Source organism: Trematomus bernacchii, unplaced genomic scaffold (genome assembly GCF_902827165.1).
Source record: "Trematomus bernacchii unplaced genomic scaffold, fTreBer1.1, whole genome shotgun sequence".
Classification (NCBI taxonomy): Eukaryota; Metazoa; Chordata; class Actinopteri; order Perciformes; family Nototheniidae; genus Trematomus; species Trematomus bernacchii.
Genome location: NW_022987564.1, coordinates 13,273,321 through 13,290,639, shown reverse-complemented (window position 1 = coordinate 13,290,639; position 17,319 = coordinate 13,273,321). Strand labels below are relative to the sequence as shown.

General features: G+C 38.9%; 3 protein-coding genes across 6 annotated transcripts; all 3 read right to left on the bottom strand.

Annotated features, from left to right (window-relative positions):
* Positions 1–1,874: 1,874 nt before the first annotated feature.
* On the bottom strand, positions 1,875–4,723 carry LOC117477526 (pollen-specific leucine-rich repeat extensin-like protein 2). Its single transcript, XM_034124200.1, has 2 exons — positions 4,601–4,723; positions 1,875–3,209 (listed from the first exon to the last, which is right to left on the bottom strand). Exon 2 carries the CDS (start codon positions 3,166–3,168, stop codon positions 2,065–2,067), a length of 1,104 nt encoding a protein of 367 aa, XP_033980091.1. The 5' UTR covers positions 3,169–3,209; positions 4,601–4,723; the 3' UTR covers positions 1,875–2,064.
* A 2,034-nt stretch (positions 4,724–6,757) lies between these two features.
* LOC117477525 (serine/arginine repetitive matrix protein 1-like) lies at positions 6,758–9,615 on the bottom strand. 3 transcript variants are annotated; one of them, XM_034124199.1, is made up of 3 exons: positions 9,499–9,615; positions 7,467–8,093; positions 6,758–7,385 (listed from the first exon to the last, which is right to left on the bottom strand). In XM_034124199.1, exons 2-3 carry the CDS (start codon positions 8,050–8,052, stop codon positions 6,934–6,936), a joined length of 1,038 nt encoding a protein of 345 aa, XP_033980090.1. In that variant the 5' UTR covers positions 8,053–8,093; positions 9,499–9,615; the 3' UTR covers positions 6,758–6,933. The 3 variants fall into 3 exon arrangements, with proteins under 3 accessions (XP_033980090.1, XP_033980088.1, XP_033980089.1); XM_034124197.1 differs by having other exon boundaries at positions 6,758–8,093; XM_034124198.1 differs by lacking the exon at positions 9,499–9,615 and adding an exon at positions 9,311–9,476 and having other exon boundaries at positions 6,758–8,093.
* A 994-nt stretch (positions 9,616–10,609) lies between these two features.
* Positions 10,610–15,254, bottom strand: LOC117477527 (proline-rich proteoglycan 2-like). Of its 2 annotated transcripts, none has more exons than XM_034124202.1 (2): positions 15,112–15,254; positions 10,610–12,417 (listed from the first exon to the last, which is right to left on the bottom strand). In XM_034124202.1, exon 2 carries the CDS (start codon positions 12,374–12,376, stop codon positions 11,273–11,275), a length of 1,104 nt encoding a protein of 367 aa, XP_033980093.1. In that variant the 5' UTR covers positions 12,377–12,417; positions 15,112–15,254; the 3' UTR covers positions 10,610–11,272. The 2 variants fall into 2 exon arrangements, with proteins under 2 accessions (XP_033980093.1, XP_033980094.1); XM_034124203.1 differs by having other exon boundaries at positions 15,099–15,253.
* Between the last annotated feature and the right edge of the window lie 2,065 nt (positions 15,255–17,319).

Here is a 17,319-nt window from a genome sequence, read left to right as displayed (position 1 = left end):
ATTTTTTAGGTAAGTGGTTAATCTTTGTGTTAGTCTGTTTAATTATATGCCTGCCAATGAGCACTCATGACCACAAAGCTAAGAACCAAAGGCTTAGTACATCCCTTTGTTTTGGGTTTATCATATAACTAATTATGCCAAATGCTTCATGTCAAGTACTGGTATTTAAAAAGAAAACTACATTGTGTAAAGGTGTTCCAGTTTTAAGTGATGTATCTATCTAAATATACACATTGCTGCTACATTAGCTTAGCATCAATGAAGTCTTCAAACAGTATTGTAAGAGTGGTGCTGCTACACCTAAAAAGTTTCTCATTCATCATTGATTTATCTAAACTGTGTGGAGGTGGACAAAGGAATACAAATAATCTGAAATAGATATTGTTGAAAATAAAACAGCATTTATTTTATATTTTATTTATAAGCAAACAAATAATTGACTTCTTGTTCAAAAACACACAAAATTCAAATGTCTACTAAAATAGTTAGACTTCAGATCACCTTTTTTAATATTACAAACCAATAAACAATTTGGCATTTAGAAATGTAAAATCTTTGAACCGACAAAAAAAAAATGCCTAACAGTAAACATTAAGTCACACACAAGTCACTCTTTTTACAAAAAAAACTGCAAACCAATCACATGAATTAATCTCAAGACACTTTTAAAAAACACAAATGAAGATGCTTCACAGCTACAAGTAAACATTTAAATAAAAGAGTGAACTAACTATAGCAATAACTAAATAAGTAAGTGAGTGGCAGGAAGGCATTTCATAGAGCTTTATCGTCCTACCAAGTAATGCAAAAGTAGAGAAGGAAAACACATCGCTCTCAGGAACCGTAAGTGATGGTACATTCAAAGCTTTGGCAATTAAGGCAAAACAACTGTGAAATGGCATTGAGAAAAAGTATATTTAGACATTTTATCTAGCAAGCACTCTCACGGATTCACGATAGAAAGCTGGAGGGGATAAATCATGACCCCTTTCTTTGTTACCAGAAAATACATTTAAAAAAAAATAGTCCATAGTCACGCATTTTTTTAAAGGTCCTATGTCATGCTTTTTCGGTTATTACCTGTCCCCTTGTGTGTTATGTAGCCTTTTCTGCATGTAAACAGTCTGCAAAGTCACAAACCCTCAAAGTACACCCTGTAGCGAGTAAAACTCTAACACAGAAAAGACCCGACTATGCTGCCCCAGAACGCCTCATTGGAGATTTCTCTTTTTCCACACACACACACTCAGCGGCAAAACTATGACGCGCTGGGGTGCTAGTGGAGCCTCGCAGCAGCGAAACTGTGGCGCACTTACACTGTAGGTGCGCCGTTTAGGACAGAGGGTGTTTCTCAATGTCAAGGAAGGATGCTCCAGAGCCACTATTTCAAGGATGCTACGTCATCGAGTCCCGCAGAAGGACTGTTCCAATGTCCAGGCTCCTTGGAATTCTACCGAGCCCGGCTTCCTTCGTAGCGAGAAATTTCGAGGCTCCACATGTGTAACCTTCGCGGTCTTAAAATCCCCACAATGCTTTGCGCACGGATCAATTTCCAAATATTTGGCGGAAATCGTGCTCCATTTAAGGCGGGGCCTCGCATATGACGCACACCTGTTAGCCTGTTCCACCATTCTTTGTTTTCCGAGGCTAGGAAGGATTCTTGCCTCGCTTCTGAAGGACCTGACTCGGAAGACATGTCCTACCAAGGAAGCGTCCTCAACATTGAGAAACACCCAGAGAGTGAATACACATACTATACAGAGATGCTGTATGAGAAACCAATGTCATTTTGGAACATTGAACAATGTAAATCTATTCTAGTAGACCTCAACAATGGAATTATGATCAGTAGCAATGGCCATGACATGGGACCTTTACGCCCCCCCCCCCCCCACTCAGGCAGCACCCCCCCAAAGCAGTAAACCTAGGGGAAACACTGAAACAGGATTCATTGACAGGTTTGTCTTCTATGTTTTAAACAGCAAGTACTACAGCAACTTTTTGGTCGGACCGGGATTGTTCATCTGGCCTGGTTCGTGACTTCAAAGCTGGCCGCTGGATCGATTATTCAGTGATGTCCTCGATGGACGTCTCTGCGCTCTGCTGCACTTCCTCTTCCTCTTCCTGTTCTTCATCTGCCTCGTTGGAGAGTGTGGCTTCTAATTCACTTGTGGCTTTATTTTTGTTGATTGAACCCTTAGGGCGGCCCAATTTCCGTGGGGTTTCAGCATCACTTTTTGGGGGACGGCCCCTTTTTCTCGGGGGTCCAACATAGGGTTTAGGTGGTGAAGAAGAGGCAGGGAAATTCTTACGTAGGTGAGCGCCTTTCTTGGAATCTATCTTGCGAGGTCGGCCACGGTTTCTGGGAGGGGCCGGTGAAGTCTCCTCAGGAGGGTCGGGACGCGGGTATTTCCTGGGCCTTCCCAGCGGCTTCCATACTCGTGGCTTATTCAGCTCCTCTGGTGTCGGCCGGGGGTATTTTCTTGGTCTTCCTCTTGTGGTCGGTTCTTTTCTTGGTCGACCAATCCCTTTTTTGGCGCGGCCTACCTTAACTGGCACCTTATATGCAGGGGGTTTCTTGTTTGGAGAGCTTTTTGGTCTACCCCTTCCCCTCTTTTCATCTCCGCTCTCCTGTTCAATACTTTTTCTGGGGCTTTCCCTCAACTTCTTTGAGATGCCATTTGATGCTGCCTCCACCTTCCTGGACCTATTGGGAGAGCCCGTTTCACTCGGACTCCCCGACTTGCGCTTCGTGGATCCTTTTGGTCGACCCCTATTTCCCTTCGGTGTATCAGCCTTTGCAGGGGTGCTGAGAGACTTACGTGGCCGGCCTCTTTTCTTAGGAGAATGTTCTAGTGAAGCGTCGTCTTCATCACTGGCCTCTTTCTGGGACCCTGAATCATCTGCATTGTTGTCTCCTGATCCTTGCTGCTCTGTGGGTTTAATGAGTTTTGTGGGTTTAATGAGTTTTGGACGTCCTCTTCCTCTCGGGGTCTGTGGGGGTTCACCGTTAGAAATGTCCGAAACCATTAGGTTGACGTCGGTAAGTACAACCTTCAGCTTCTTTGGCCTTCCCCTTCCTCTTTTAGATGGACTGTCATTGGAAATGTCTACACTAGGCTCTTCATCTTCACTTGCCGCCTCGGTCGTTATTATTTCTTCTTCCATGCTGTTGCCGTCAGCTTGGACTGCTTCTGTCAGCTTTGCACCTGTACATGGAAGATTGCAAAGGACAATTTATATATAATTAATAAAACGTTTTTGCGTACATTGATTATATGACTGGGTGTGAGTGAGCTTGAAAAATGTTTTGTGCAATACAAGTCATTCAATCTTACAATGAGAAATGTATTGTTTTCATTAATGTTTAAAATAAAATAAATTGACAAACTACTTTGAGAAATGTCCCAAGTTTTATTAACTATCAAACAAAAATCTCAACATGTAACCCAAGTGAAGATTTTATTGGTATGTTCTAATGAATCTGAATTTTTGAAGAAAGATGTAAATAATATATGATTATTCTCCTTGTTGCAGAGACCTACAACTAATAATGATTTCCATGACCAAATGCTGATTTTTAATCAAGCACTGTGAAAAAATTCAAAAAAATCTTAAGTGTGAATTTACAATGCGCCAATGGGGAAATAAAGAAAACTGGAACCAGGAAAAGTGGATGCCTTAACTGTTGACATGAAGTCAGAGGCAGAGAAGAGACCATGCGAGCTTTCGCTGCCACATTTTGAGCAGTCACTACTGGAAATACTTACAGATTCCCTCAGGGCACATTGGCACCATTTACCAGCAAAATGATGGTAAAATACGCAAATAGCTTGTAGATTTGATCTATTCACCAGCCCCCTTCCCCCTGAAAAAACCCCAATGAGTTGCTATTGAGTAGCTGGTAAAACTTGATTCCCTTAGCCTCTGGCCAGTGGACTAAAATATATATTTTGTACCTTTGATCAATTTATAAAAGCTTTAAAATTGTCTTTATATCACTAAAATATTCTAATTATTCATTTGTTAAAAAATAAAATGCCTGGCTAAAAATGTATACCATTACAATTTTGTAAAAAAATAAATAAAAGGGGGGAGGGGTCATAAACAATCTACGTAGACGACATATTCAGAAGTATAATAAAGAACATTTAAATACATGATAATAAATGTAAATAAAACGATTAAAAAAACAAAACTTGTTAATGTATGTGTATCCCCGTTTCATTTAAAGCTGTTTTTTTGTACATATATTTAATGGACTACGATATGTCTGCGGCAGGAAGGCGCACCGATATTAAAGGAAGCTAACAATAACATGCACATGATTATCAATGAGCTCGTAAACTGCGTATTCAAAATAAAGTTAAAAGATCTGAAAAATATTTTTAAAAGTCGTAAGACTCTCGTACCTTCTGTGCTGTATTTAAAGCACTACAGATGTGTAGAAATGAAGGGCCTTAACAACCACTGCGACTGTGGACCAGATTGTTTTCCAGGTAATAGTCAGCTTCAACATCCGCGGTGAAGGAAAGAGTAGCCAGCGGCGGGAAGCAGAAATAAATCAGCAATTGACAAAGTGCATACCTGCAAACCTCACCTTAAATAAATCTTCTGTAGGATTCAATCTTCTTGTTAATAAATTCACCGATACCCCACACAGCCCGTGAAGTAAAAGTCCGCGCGTATTGTTGCTGTGATGGCTGTTTAAATTTGCGACCACTTCCGGTCGTCCGAGGCTTTAAGGAGTCCCTGAAAGAAACAGTAGCGCAGAGTTTCAGTTCCGCTTCAGCAGCGACACTTTTGACTTCCAGACACTAATTGTGATTGGACTACTGTAACCTACATATAACATGTGTATACCCACATTTTCTACTTTAATTAGTTAAATCTGCTATCTGCAGCCCCAATACAGCATAGTCCTCCCTCTGTGATTATTTTAGTTCGATACACTTTATTGTAAATAATTATGTTGGTTTCTATATAGTACCTTGCACCTTTAAACTGTGTATTATTTCAACTGTTTTTAATTATTTTTTTATTATATTGAACAGAGCACATGAACATGTATAGATATATACAAACAATTAAAGTACATTTTTACTACATTAATAAATATATTTCATTATGGTAAATATAATATGCACATACCTGTATATACACCCACAATTGTATTTTCATTAAGAAAAAATAAGTAATACTAATTAAATCAAACAATAGGGAAGGGCAGGTCTTCATGCAGTCAGACTGGAGCAGGGGATTTTGTTAAAAATAATCCAGGAAAGACTGACATATCTTGTATTTATTAACACATCCCTGGCTAAAATATCTCAGCTCCTCCAATTGCAAGTGTGTCATTCCATCCCTAATCCAACGTACCTTTAGATTTTTTATTTAATATTTTAAGTAGATACTTTGGTATCTATACAATGCTTTTGTTACTGGCATTTTGTCACGCTGTTGTGAAAAGTGCTGTTAAAATAAAGTTATTATTATTGTTCTACTGCTTTTGTGACATGAAATCCCTGTGTACAATTAAATACTTTTATCTTATCAATAAACTTAAAAAGGAGACATCCCATTATAATAAGCAATACTTCCACACATCATGTGCTGTAGCAGATCACATAGGAACATCACTTATTTTATAATTTTCTGTGTTTTACAAGTCCTTGTAGGTTAAGAATGTGTATGTGCATGACAGAATAAACATCAGGTTCCTATATTTCAGTTCAAAGAGGCTTTTTATTTACATGACTATATGAGAAAGTGATGGAAACGACAGTGGCTGACAAGTATGTCCTACAATATGGAAAGTGAACCTCAAGAACTCATTATTTTTTTCAGAAAGTTCAATAAAAAGAAAAATGCAGAAAAGACAGATTGTATCGAGTTACACTATACTTGAACAGAGGCCCGTCCTGATGTAATGTCAGGACATTTGCTCTATAGTTTCACCATTCTTTAATGAAAATAAAAAGAATTAGTTTGGACTTTTTTATCCCTTCCAAGTCTTTCCACAGCAACCGTTTTATAGTTACACTTCATCTGGCACACACTATCTGAAAGCTAAATGAAAACTGGATGTCAGTCTATAATAACAAACTCAACATGCCAGTTTTGGTAAAAGGTTATTAGTACTACTCGTATGACAGAAATAAAGAATATAAAGAAAAAGAATCAAGCACAATAAAACAAGATGGACACGTTAGAGAAAACAAGAGCTGCTGAATATCTAGCCCAGCCGACGGACAAAATGTTTAAAACGGCAGTGTTTCCCCTACCATTGTCTTGGAGGGGCGCTATATCTATATCTATATATATATATATATATATATCTATATATATATATCTATATATATATCTATATATATATCTATATATATATATATATATATATCTATATATATATATCTATATATATATATATAGATATATATATATATATATATATATATATATATATAGATATAGATATATATATATCTATATATATATATCTATATATATATATATATATATATATATATATATATATATAGCACCAAATTGCAACTAATCTATATCTACTGTCACTTTTCACATTGAACATGTGCTCTTTTATTAAATAAACTAAACGCTTTCATTTTAAGTTGTGAGTTTAGTGTTTTTGACCTTAAGAAACACTGATGCATTAATCAATAACAATAATCCACAGCTCCTCTCTGCTCCAGAGGATTTAAAAAAAAAAAAATCCCAGCGCGCCCCCCCCCCCCCCCCCCCGCTCAGGCAGCACCCCCCCTAAGCAGTAAACCTAGGGGAAACACTGAAACAGGATTCATTGACAGGTTTGTCTTCTATGTTTTAAGCAGCAAGTACTACAGCAACTTTTTGGTCGGACCGGGATTGTTCATCTGGCCTGGTTCGTGACTTCAAAGCTGGCCGCCTGATCGATTATTCAGTGATGTCCTCGATGGACGTCTCTGCGCTCTGCTGCACTTCCTCTTCCTCTTCCTGTTCTTCATCTGCCTCGTTGGAGAGTGTGGCTTCTAATTCACTTGTGGCTTTATTTTTGTTGATTGAACCCTTAGGGCGGCCCAATTTCCGTGGGGTTTCAGCATCACTTTTTGGGGGACGGCCCCTTTTTCTCGGGGGTCCAACATAGGGTTTAGGTGGTGAAGAAGAGGCAGGGAAATTCTTACATAGGTGAGCGCCTTTATTGGATTCTATCTTGCGAGGTCGGCCACGGTTTCTGGGAGGGGCCGGTGAAGTCTCCTCAGGAGGGTCGGGACGCGGGTATTTCCTGGGCCTTCCCAGCGGCTTCCATACTCGTGGCTTATTCAGCTCCTCTGGTGTCGGCCGGGGGTATTTTCTTGGTCTTCCTCTTGTGGTCGGTTCTTTTCTTGGTCGACCAATCCCTTTTTTGGCGCGGCCTACCTTAACTGGCACCTTATATGCAGGGGGTTTCTTGTTTGGAGAGCTTTTTGGTCTACCCCTTCCCCTCTTTTCATCTCCGCTCTCCTGTTCAATACTTTTTCTGGGGCTTTCCCTCAACTTCTTTGAGATGCCATTTGATGCTGCCTCCACCTTCCTGGACCTATTGGGAGAGCCCGTTTCACTCGGACTCTCCGACTTGCGCTTCGTGGATCCTTTTGGTCGACCCCTATTTCCCTTCGGTGTATCAGCCTTTGCAGGGGTGCTGAGAGACTTACGTGGCCGGCCTCTTTTCTTAGGAGAATGTTCTAGTGAAGCGTCGTCTTCATCACTGGCCTCTTTCTGGGACCCTGAATCATCTGCATTGTTCTCTCCTGATCCTTGCTGCTCTGTGGGTTTAATGAGTTTTGTGGGTTTAATGAGTTTTGGACGTCCTCTTCCTCTCGGGGTCTGTGGGGGTTCACCGTTAGAAATGTCCGAAACCATTAGGTTGACGTCGGTAAGTACAACCTTCAGCTTCTTTGGCCTTCCCCTTCCTCTTTTAGATGGACTGTCATTGGAAATGTCTACACTAGGCTCTTCATCATTGGGCACCACATCTTCACTTGCCGCCTCGGTCGTTATTATTTCTTCTTCCATGCTGTTGCCGTCAGCTTGGACTGCTTCTGTCAGCTTTGCACCTGTACATGGAAGATTGAAAAGGACAATTTATATATAATTAATAAAACGTTTTTGCGTACATTAATTATATAATATTGATTATATGACTGGGTGTGAGTGAGCTTGAAAAATGTTTTGTGCAATACAAGTCATTCAATCTTACAATGAGAAATGTATTGTTTTCACTAATGTTTAAAATAAAATAAATTGACAAACTACTTTGAGAAATGTCCCAAGTTTTATTAACTATCAAACAAAAATCTCAACATGTAACCCAAGTGAAGATTTTATTGGTATGTTCTAATGAATCTGAATTTTTGAAGAAAGATGTAAATAATATATGATTATTCTCCTTGTTGCAGAGACCTACAACTAATAATGATTTCCATGACCAAATGCTGATTTTTAATCAAGCACTGTGAAAAAATTCAAAAAAATCTTAAGTGTGAATTTACAATGCGCCAATGGGGAAATAAAGAAAACTGGAACCAGGAAAAGTGGATGCCTTAACTGTTGACATGAAGTCAGAGGCAGAGAAGAGACCATGCGAGCTTTCGCTGCCACATTTTGAGCAGTCACTACTGGAAATACTTACAGATTCCCTCAGGGCACATTGGCACCATTTACCAGCAAAATGATGGTAAAATACGCAAATAGCTTGTAGATTTGATCTATTCACCAGCCCCCTTCCCCCTGAAAAAACCCCAATGAGTTGCTATTGAGTAGCTGGTAAAACTTGATTCCCTTAGCCTCTGGCCAGTGGACTAAAATATATATTTTGTACCTTTGATCAATTTATAAAAGCTTTAAAATTGTCTTTATATCACTAAAATATTCTAATTATTCATTTGTTAAAAAATAAAATGCCTGGCTAAAAATGTATACCATTACAATTTTGTAAAAAAAAAAGAAAAAGGGGGGAGGGGTCATAAACAATCTACGTAGACGACATATTCAGAAGTATAATAAAGAACATTTAAATACATGATAATAAATGTAAATAAAACGATTAAAAAAAAAAAACTTGTTAATGTATTTGTATCCCCGTTTCATTTAAAGCTGTTTTTTTGTACATATATTTAATGGACTACGATATGTCTGCGGCAGGAAGGCGCACCGATATTAAAGGAAGCTAACAATAACATGCACATGATTATCAATGAGCTCGTAAACTGCGTATTCAAAATAAAGTTAAAAGATCTGAAACATATTTTTAAAAGTCGTAAGACTCTCGTACCTTCTGTGCTGTATTTAAAGCACTACAGATGTGTAGAAATGAAGGGCCTTAACAACCACTGCGACTGTGGACCAGATTGTTTTCCAGGTAATAGTCAGCTTCAACATCCGCGGTGAAGGAAAGAGTAGCCAGCGGCGGGAAGCAGAAATAAATCAGCAATTGACAAAGTGCATACCTGCAAACCTCACCTTAAATAAATCTTCTGTAGGATTCAATCTTCTTGTTAATAAATTCACCGATACCCCACACAGCCCGTGAAGTAAAACTCCGCGCGTATTGTTGCTGTGATGGCTGTTTAAATTTGCGACCACTTCCGGTCGTCCGAGGCTTTAAGGAGTCCCTGAAAGAAACAGTAGCGCAGAGTTTCAGTTCCGCTTCAGCAGCGACACTTTTGACTTCCAGACACTAATTGTGATTGGACTACTGTAACCTACATATAACATGTGTATACCCACATTTGCTACTTTAATTAGTTAAATCTGCTATCTGCAGCCCCAATACAGCATAGTCCTCCCTCTGTGATTATTTTAGTTCGATACACTTTATTGTAAATAATTATGTTGGTTTCTATATAGTACCTTGCACCTTTAAACTGTGTATTATTTCAACTGTTTTTAATTATTTTTTTATTATATTGAACAGAGCACATGAACATGTATAGATATATACAAACAATTAAAGTACATTTTTACTACATTAATAAATATATTTCATTATAGTAAATATAATATGCACATACCTGTATATACACCCACAATTGTATTTTCATTAAGAAAAAATAAGTAATACTAATTAAATCAAACAAAAGGGAAGGGCAGGTCTTCATGCAGTCAGACTGGTGCAGGGGATTTTGTTAAAAATAATCCAGGAAAGACTGACATATCTTGTATTTATTAACACATCCCTGGCTAAAATATCTCAGCTCCTCCAATTGCAAGTGTGTCATTCCATCCCTAATCCAACGTACCTTTAGATTTTTTATTTAATATTTTAAGTAGATACTTTGGTATCTATACAATGCTTTTGTTACGCTGTTGTGAAAAGTGCTGTATAAATAAAGTTATTATTATTGTTCTACTGCTTTTGTGACATGAAATCCCTGTGTACAATTAAATACTTTTATCTTATCAATAAACTTAAAAAGGAGACATCCCATTATAATAAGCAATACTTCCACACATCATGTGCTGTAGCAGATCACATAGGAACATCACTTATTTTATAATTTTCTGTGTTTTACAAGTCCTTGTAGGTTAAGAATGTGTATGTGCATGACAGAATAAACATCAGGTTCCTATATTTCAGTTCAAAGAGGCTTTTTATTTACATGACTATATGAGAAAGTGATGGAAACGACAGTGGCTGACAAGTATGTCCTACAATATGGAAAGTGAACCTCAAGAACTCATTATTTTTTTCAGAAAGTTCAATAAAAAGAAAAATGCAGAAAAGACAGATTGTATCGAGTTACACTATACTTGAACAGAGGCCCGTCCTGATGTAATGTCAGGACATTTGCTCTATAGTTTCACCGTTCTTTAATGAAAATAAAAAGAATTAGTTTGGACTTTTTTATCCCTTCCAAGTCTTTCCACAGCAACCGTTTTATAGTTACACTTCATCTGGCACACACTATCTGAAAGCTAAATGAAAACTGGATGTCAGTCTATAATAACAAACTCAACATGCCAGTTTTGGTAAAAGGTTATTAGTACTACTCATATGACAGAAATAAAGAATATAAAGAAAAAGAATCAAGCACAATAAAACAAGATGGACACGTTAGAGAAAACAAGAGCTGCTGAATATCTAGCCCAGCCGACGGACAAAATGTTTAAAACAGGATTCATTGACAGGTTTGTCTTCTATGTTTTAAACAGCAAGTACTACAGCAACTTTTTGGTCGGACCGGGATTGTTCATCTGGCCTGGTTCGTGACTTCAAAGCTGGCCGCCTGATCGATTATTCAGTGATGTCCTCGATGGACGTCTCTGCGCTCTGCTGCACTTCTTCTTCCACCGTCTGTTCTTCATTTGCCTCGTTGGAGAGTGTGGCTTCTAAATCACTTGTGGCTTTATTTTTGTTGATTGAACCCTTAGGGCGGCCCAATTTCCGTGGGGTTTCAGCATCACTTTTTGGGGGACGGCCCCTTTTTCTAGGGGGTCCAACATAGGGTTTAGGTGGTGAAGAAGAGGCAGGGAAATTCTTACGTAGGTGAGCGCCTTTATTGGATTCTGTCTTGCGAGGTCGGCCACGGTTTCTGGGAGGGGCCGGTGAAGTCTCCTCAGGAGGGTCGGGACGCGGGTATTTCCTGGGCCTTCCCAGCGGCTTCCATACTCGTGGCTTATTCAGCTCCTCTGGTGTCGGCCGGGGGTATTTTCTTGGTCTTCCTCTTGTGGTCGGTTCTTTTCTCGGTCGACCAATCCTCCCTTTTTTGGCGCGGCCTACCTTAACTGGCACCTTATATGCAGGGGGTTTCTTGTTTGGAGAGCCTTTTGGTCTACCCCTTCCCCTCTTTTCATCTCCGCTCTCCTGTTCAATACTTTTTCTGGGGCTTTCCCTCAACTTCTTTGAGATGCCATTTGATGCTGCCTCCACCTTCCTGGACCTATTGGGAGAGCCCGTTTCACTCGGACTCTCCGACTTGCGCTTCGTGGATCCTTTTGGTCGACCCCTATTTCCCTTCGGTGTATCAGCCTTTGCAGGGGTGCTGAGAGACTTACGTGGCCGGCCTCTTTTCTTAGGAGAATGTTCTGGTGAAGCGTCGTCTTCATCACTGGCCTCTTTCTGGGACCCTGAATCATCGGCATTGTTGTCTCCTGATCCTTGCTGCTCTGTGGGTTTAATGAGTTTTGGACGTCCTCTTCCTCTTGGGGTCTGTGGGGGTTCACCGTTAGAAATGTCCGAAACCATTAGGTTGACGTCGGTAACTACAACCTTCAGCTTCTTTGGCCTTCCCCTTCCTCTTTTAGATGGACTGTCATTGGAAATGTCTACACTAGGCTCTTCATCATTGGGCGCCACATCTTCACCTGCCGCCTCGGTCGTTATTATTTCTTCTTCCATGCTGTTGTCGTCAGCTTGGACTGCTTCCGTCAGCTTTGCACCTGTACAAAAATAAAACCAGCCAATATTTAGATAAATCAAAAATGATTTTGAGTAATACGAAGAAAGTTGTGTGATATACCAGAAGAGTTGTCATAACCAAAGACATTCTTATATTATTGCCATTCTTGAACTATGACACCAGAAAATAAATGTAACACACCATCGTAACACAGTTAGACTATACACCGCCGATAATTAGAGATGTCCCGATCCGATCACGTGATCGGGGATCGGAGCCGATCACTTGATTTTCAAAAGATCGGAATCGGGAGAAAAAAATCGGGAATCGGGATTTTTTTTTGTTTTTGTTTTTATAAAAAAAAAAAAAATTTAATTTAATGTTACAAAACAAAGATGACCATGTTCACGTCTTAAAGTCATCCTGAGGCCTTAGTTTTGGTTTAAAATTACACAACATCATGTATGTGTTGCTTCTTTTGGGCTTGTTTTCATAGACCTGGTTGCTTATTTCTCTCAAATCTGGCAACAGAGTGGGCAGGGCGCAGTGTCTAATAGTAGCAGTAAGCTAACAAGAGGCTACGTTCAGCTGGTGCCTCGGGAGTTGGGACAGAGAAAATGTCAGGAGTTTGGAAGTATTATAAAATTGAAAGCGAAGGCAGTGTAACAGCCAGATGCAATGTTTGCAAGGCGGAGGTTCCGCGTGGTGGAAAGAACAGAGCTACGTTCAACACGACCAATCTAATACAAACACCAACAACAACACGACGAGTACACAGCGGCCACTCAGGTAACGGCACTGAAACTACCGACACTTTCAGAGACTTTTAAAAGGAAAGAGAAACTGCCCCAGAACAGTGAAAAGGCCAAAAAAATAACAGCCAAGATAGCTGAATTCATCGCGTTGGATGACCAGCCGTTATCTGTTACCTTTTTTTTCTCTTAATGCATTGCATAAAGATCGGATCGGGAAAAATCGGTATCGGCAGATTGTCAAAATCAAATGATCGGAATCGGATCGGGAGCAAAAAAAGGTGATCGGGACATTCCTACCGATAATAATGGTGAGGTTTTTAATATGTTAAAGTGGACCTATCATGCTATATTTAAATGATATATTTTAGGGCCATACCTATATAAGGTATATTTATAAGTTTCTGTTTTCAAAATACCAAACAGATCATGCATTTTAGCCATGCCTCATTTCACTCTATGTGCTGTTTGCTGTCTACGGGGCTGATTCTGCTGACCACGCCCCCCTGTAGGAGAGGTGAGCCGTGCTCTGATCAGCTGCTGGGCTGTCAGAAGAGGGGGAGAAAAATAGATCTCCGTCCTCCGTGTTTTATTATATAGAGTCGTTATTCATTTGTTTTAAAGCTCAATAAATAACAAAGAAGACCTTTGACCGGCACTTTCCTAATTTTGTCCGGAAGATTTAAACTTTAACGGACATCTTGACCGGCGAAAGAAACTGAAACTCTGCCGCACGGTCCCCTCGTTCCTTGGAAGAGGCGGAGAGGTGGGTGTTTGTCATCTGCTGGTGGACTAACCGGAGAGAATTACAGTGCTTGCCTCGACGGGGAGGGATTGCATTGAATTAAAGCAGCGGGAGCAAACGCTTGCCTCGGGGAGGGAGAAAAAAAGCCACAGCGGAGAATAAACAGAAGGGTAACCATGGTAACTATGGGCGGGAAGTATTCTTTGCTGCTTTTGTGGCAGACTACAGCGCCACTTACAGGCCTGGCATATGTACTACAGCGTCTCCAGCGCTTTCGAGCGGCAATGGCCGGCCGTGGCCCAACCCCACATTCCCCTGATAGGTGGAGAGTTGGCCCAATAGCCGTAGCGCCACTTCTGTGACGTCATAGAAGTGTTCAAATCTGGATCAGTCTGTATCAGATCCGTTGCAGCCCCTTTTTTAGAGATTTGGGTATGGAGGAAAATAGAGAGGGTTGTGTTTTCTGACACTTGGTGAGTTCCCTGGAACACCGGGGACACATATTCATGTATAAAAGACGTACAAAAGTGCATTTTGCATGATAGGTCCCCTTTAAAGTATACATTTTGAAATGTGTTTCTGTATATAATGGGTAAAAACACTTAAATTAAAATCGTATTATATTTTCTATTTATAATTCAAAACATTGCCAATATCTATTAATTAGTCATGTAAAAGGCTTAACTAATCCACTTATAACATCTTTAAAATGCATTTATTTTTCCAGAAAAAAAACCTTATTATTTAAACAAAAAGACAGGGAAAAAAATAAAAATAAATACCACACAGGTGTTTATATATTTTTTAAATATTGTTTGGAATGCGATAAATACAAATTAATTTATAATTTGCGTATTATCATTTAAAGAGGAGATGGCACGGCTGCATATATTTACTGGATTACAATTATCCAACGGTGGGAAGGCGTACCGATATTAAAGGAGGCCAACAATAACATGCAAATTAAAATAAATGTGCGTACGTAGCATGCATATTTACACATCCAAACATATGCCATTTATATTAAAAAAAATGTATGAGCCTCATGTATTTTTCGCTGTACCTGAAGAACAAAACATTTGTTTAAATGTAGGGCCTTAACAGTCGCTGTGACTGTGGACTAGATTGTTTTCCAGGTAATAGTCAGCTTCAAAATCGACAGCGAAGGAAAGAGTAGCTAGCGGTGTGAAGCATAAATAAATCAGCAATTGACTGAGTGCATACCTGCAAACCTCACCTTATAGAAATCTTCAGCAGGATTGTATCTTATTTTTCATTAAATTAGTTAACCCACACAGCCCGTGAAGTAAAAGTCCGCGCGTATTGTTGATGTGATGGCTGTTTAAATTTGCGACCACTACCGGTCGTCCGAGACTTTAAGGAGTCCCTGATGGAAACAGTAGCGCAGTTTCAGTTCCGCCTTCAAAATGAATTGGATCAGGAGCTTCTTCAGCTGTCCGACCTCATATAGAAATGTAATTATTGCGCAGTATTTATTTCCTGTCGTTGTTTTTATACATTTATAATATCCTCAACAAATTTGTTTTCGAATAAACAATATTACAATATTTTGTTCTTAGTCAGTTATTCCACCGACATGGTCACCTAGTTATGCTCAGTGTGTGGGATTTTATTTATGCATTATAACGCTTTTATTGTTTCTCTATTGTTTCTCTGTTTCCATTTTATTATATATTGTGTTGTTGGTTTTCACTTCATTCCGTTCTATGTCTGTTACTGTGTGTTCAGTTTTAATAAGCTCTTTGTAACTGAGTTTGAAAGATGCTATAAGGAGGATGACACCTCTACGAAAAGACAAAATAGTACAAGTAGGCCTACATAACATAAATAACATACAATTAGTTACATCCACCATTCTGATTTGATGGTGATTCAAATATAATGTATCCAACACTTGTTTGAATAAAGTATTTGTTATAAAAACTATTTCACAATGTATGTTTTGGTTATATTAAAACTTGTTTTATATGTTGACTTCATCAAAATCTGTATGTCACATTTTACCTGAAGTGTTACGGCATACCCAGGATGTAGGATTGTTGAAGCCCCTGATTTGTAAAATACATAGATAAAAAGATAGATGTACAATTTACACATCATATTTGAAAAAATCGATTACAACCGAGTCATTTATTGAGACATAAAAAACATATTTCAGCACCCTCTGCTCACTGACTGCCTACACAGTATTAACTAATTGTTAGTGCATGAGTGTGACATTGTATTTGAAGAGCTAGGGACAGGAAACAAAGTTTCTTCTAATTACTGCACAGGTCATTTTGTTTTCTCATAAGGTCATATGTGCTCTGACACAATCAACTTCAGATACTTACATTAAAGTTTAAAGAGGAATTTATTTACATGACAATAATGAAAATGCTGATGGCTGACACAACTGCTTTAGTTTATATTGTTTAAAGCGAGACTACGCAACTCTTAATAGAATAAAGTAAAAATGTTTCAATTCAATACACCTCAGGGTTTTGCTGCAACAGACTTACATGCTTGTGGTCATACAAATCTAAAATGTATATGCGTTGTAAATTAAAAGCAACTTAATTACTTATCATCACGTATATTTAAGCAATAGCTCACGACAGGCCGTGGTATATGCTCATTATATCACAGCTAAGGGGCGTGGTTCGGCCCGACGCGAAGCGGAGGGTCGACAACCCCCTGCAAAACTGCAAAACTGCAGGCAGTTTGCTTTTCGGCCCAACTGTATACTGTTTATCTCAGACGCGGAGGGTTACTGAGTTGTTGTGAAAAGTAACTTACAATTCTACCCGTGGTATACGCTCAGTATACCACGGCTAAGAACCAATCAGATTGCTTGATTTTACTTGTCCGTTTTATAAATATATATATATATATATATATATATATAAATAGTTTTCAAACGTCATATCACATGGAAAGTCTAAGTAGAACAAGTAGCTTAAAGTTGTACTTAAGCAATACAAATGATTAAAGAAACATACACTTGTTATTTTCCAACATTTAAACAAGCTTAGACAATAAAGTTGTAAGAATAAATATCCTTGATAAGAGTTTCAAAAGACTCACACGACATAAGATAACTTTATTGATCCCTTAAGGAAAACAATCACAGCAGGAAAACGTTGATTCATGCTTGTTACCTTTACAAACTAGAATAGGCCTAATGCTGCATACAGTTTATATCCTAAATACTATTTACTTTAATATTACATGTATGATTGTGGATCCGTCTTCGATCAGTATCAATTTAAACTGAGTTTACTAATTGTTTTAGCTTCCTCATGTCTTTCCTGTGCTTCTCCACAGAGGGGAACCACATTGTCCAAGAAAGAAAATATATAGGAAGAAAAAGACCTAGAACAAAAGGCAAATCAGAGGCAGATTATGTTGCAGAGGCTAGTTGGATAAGGGGGTGGAGTTTGAG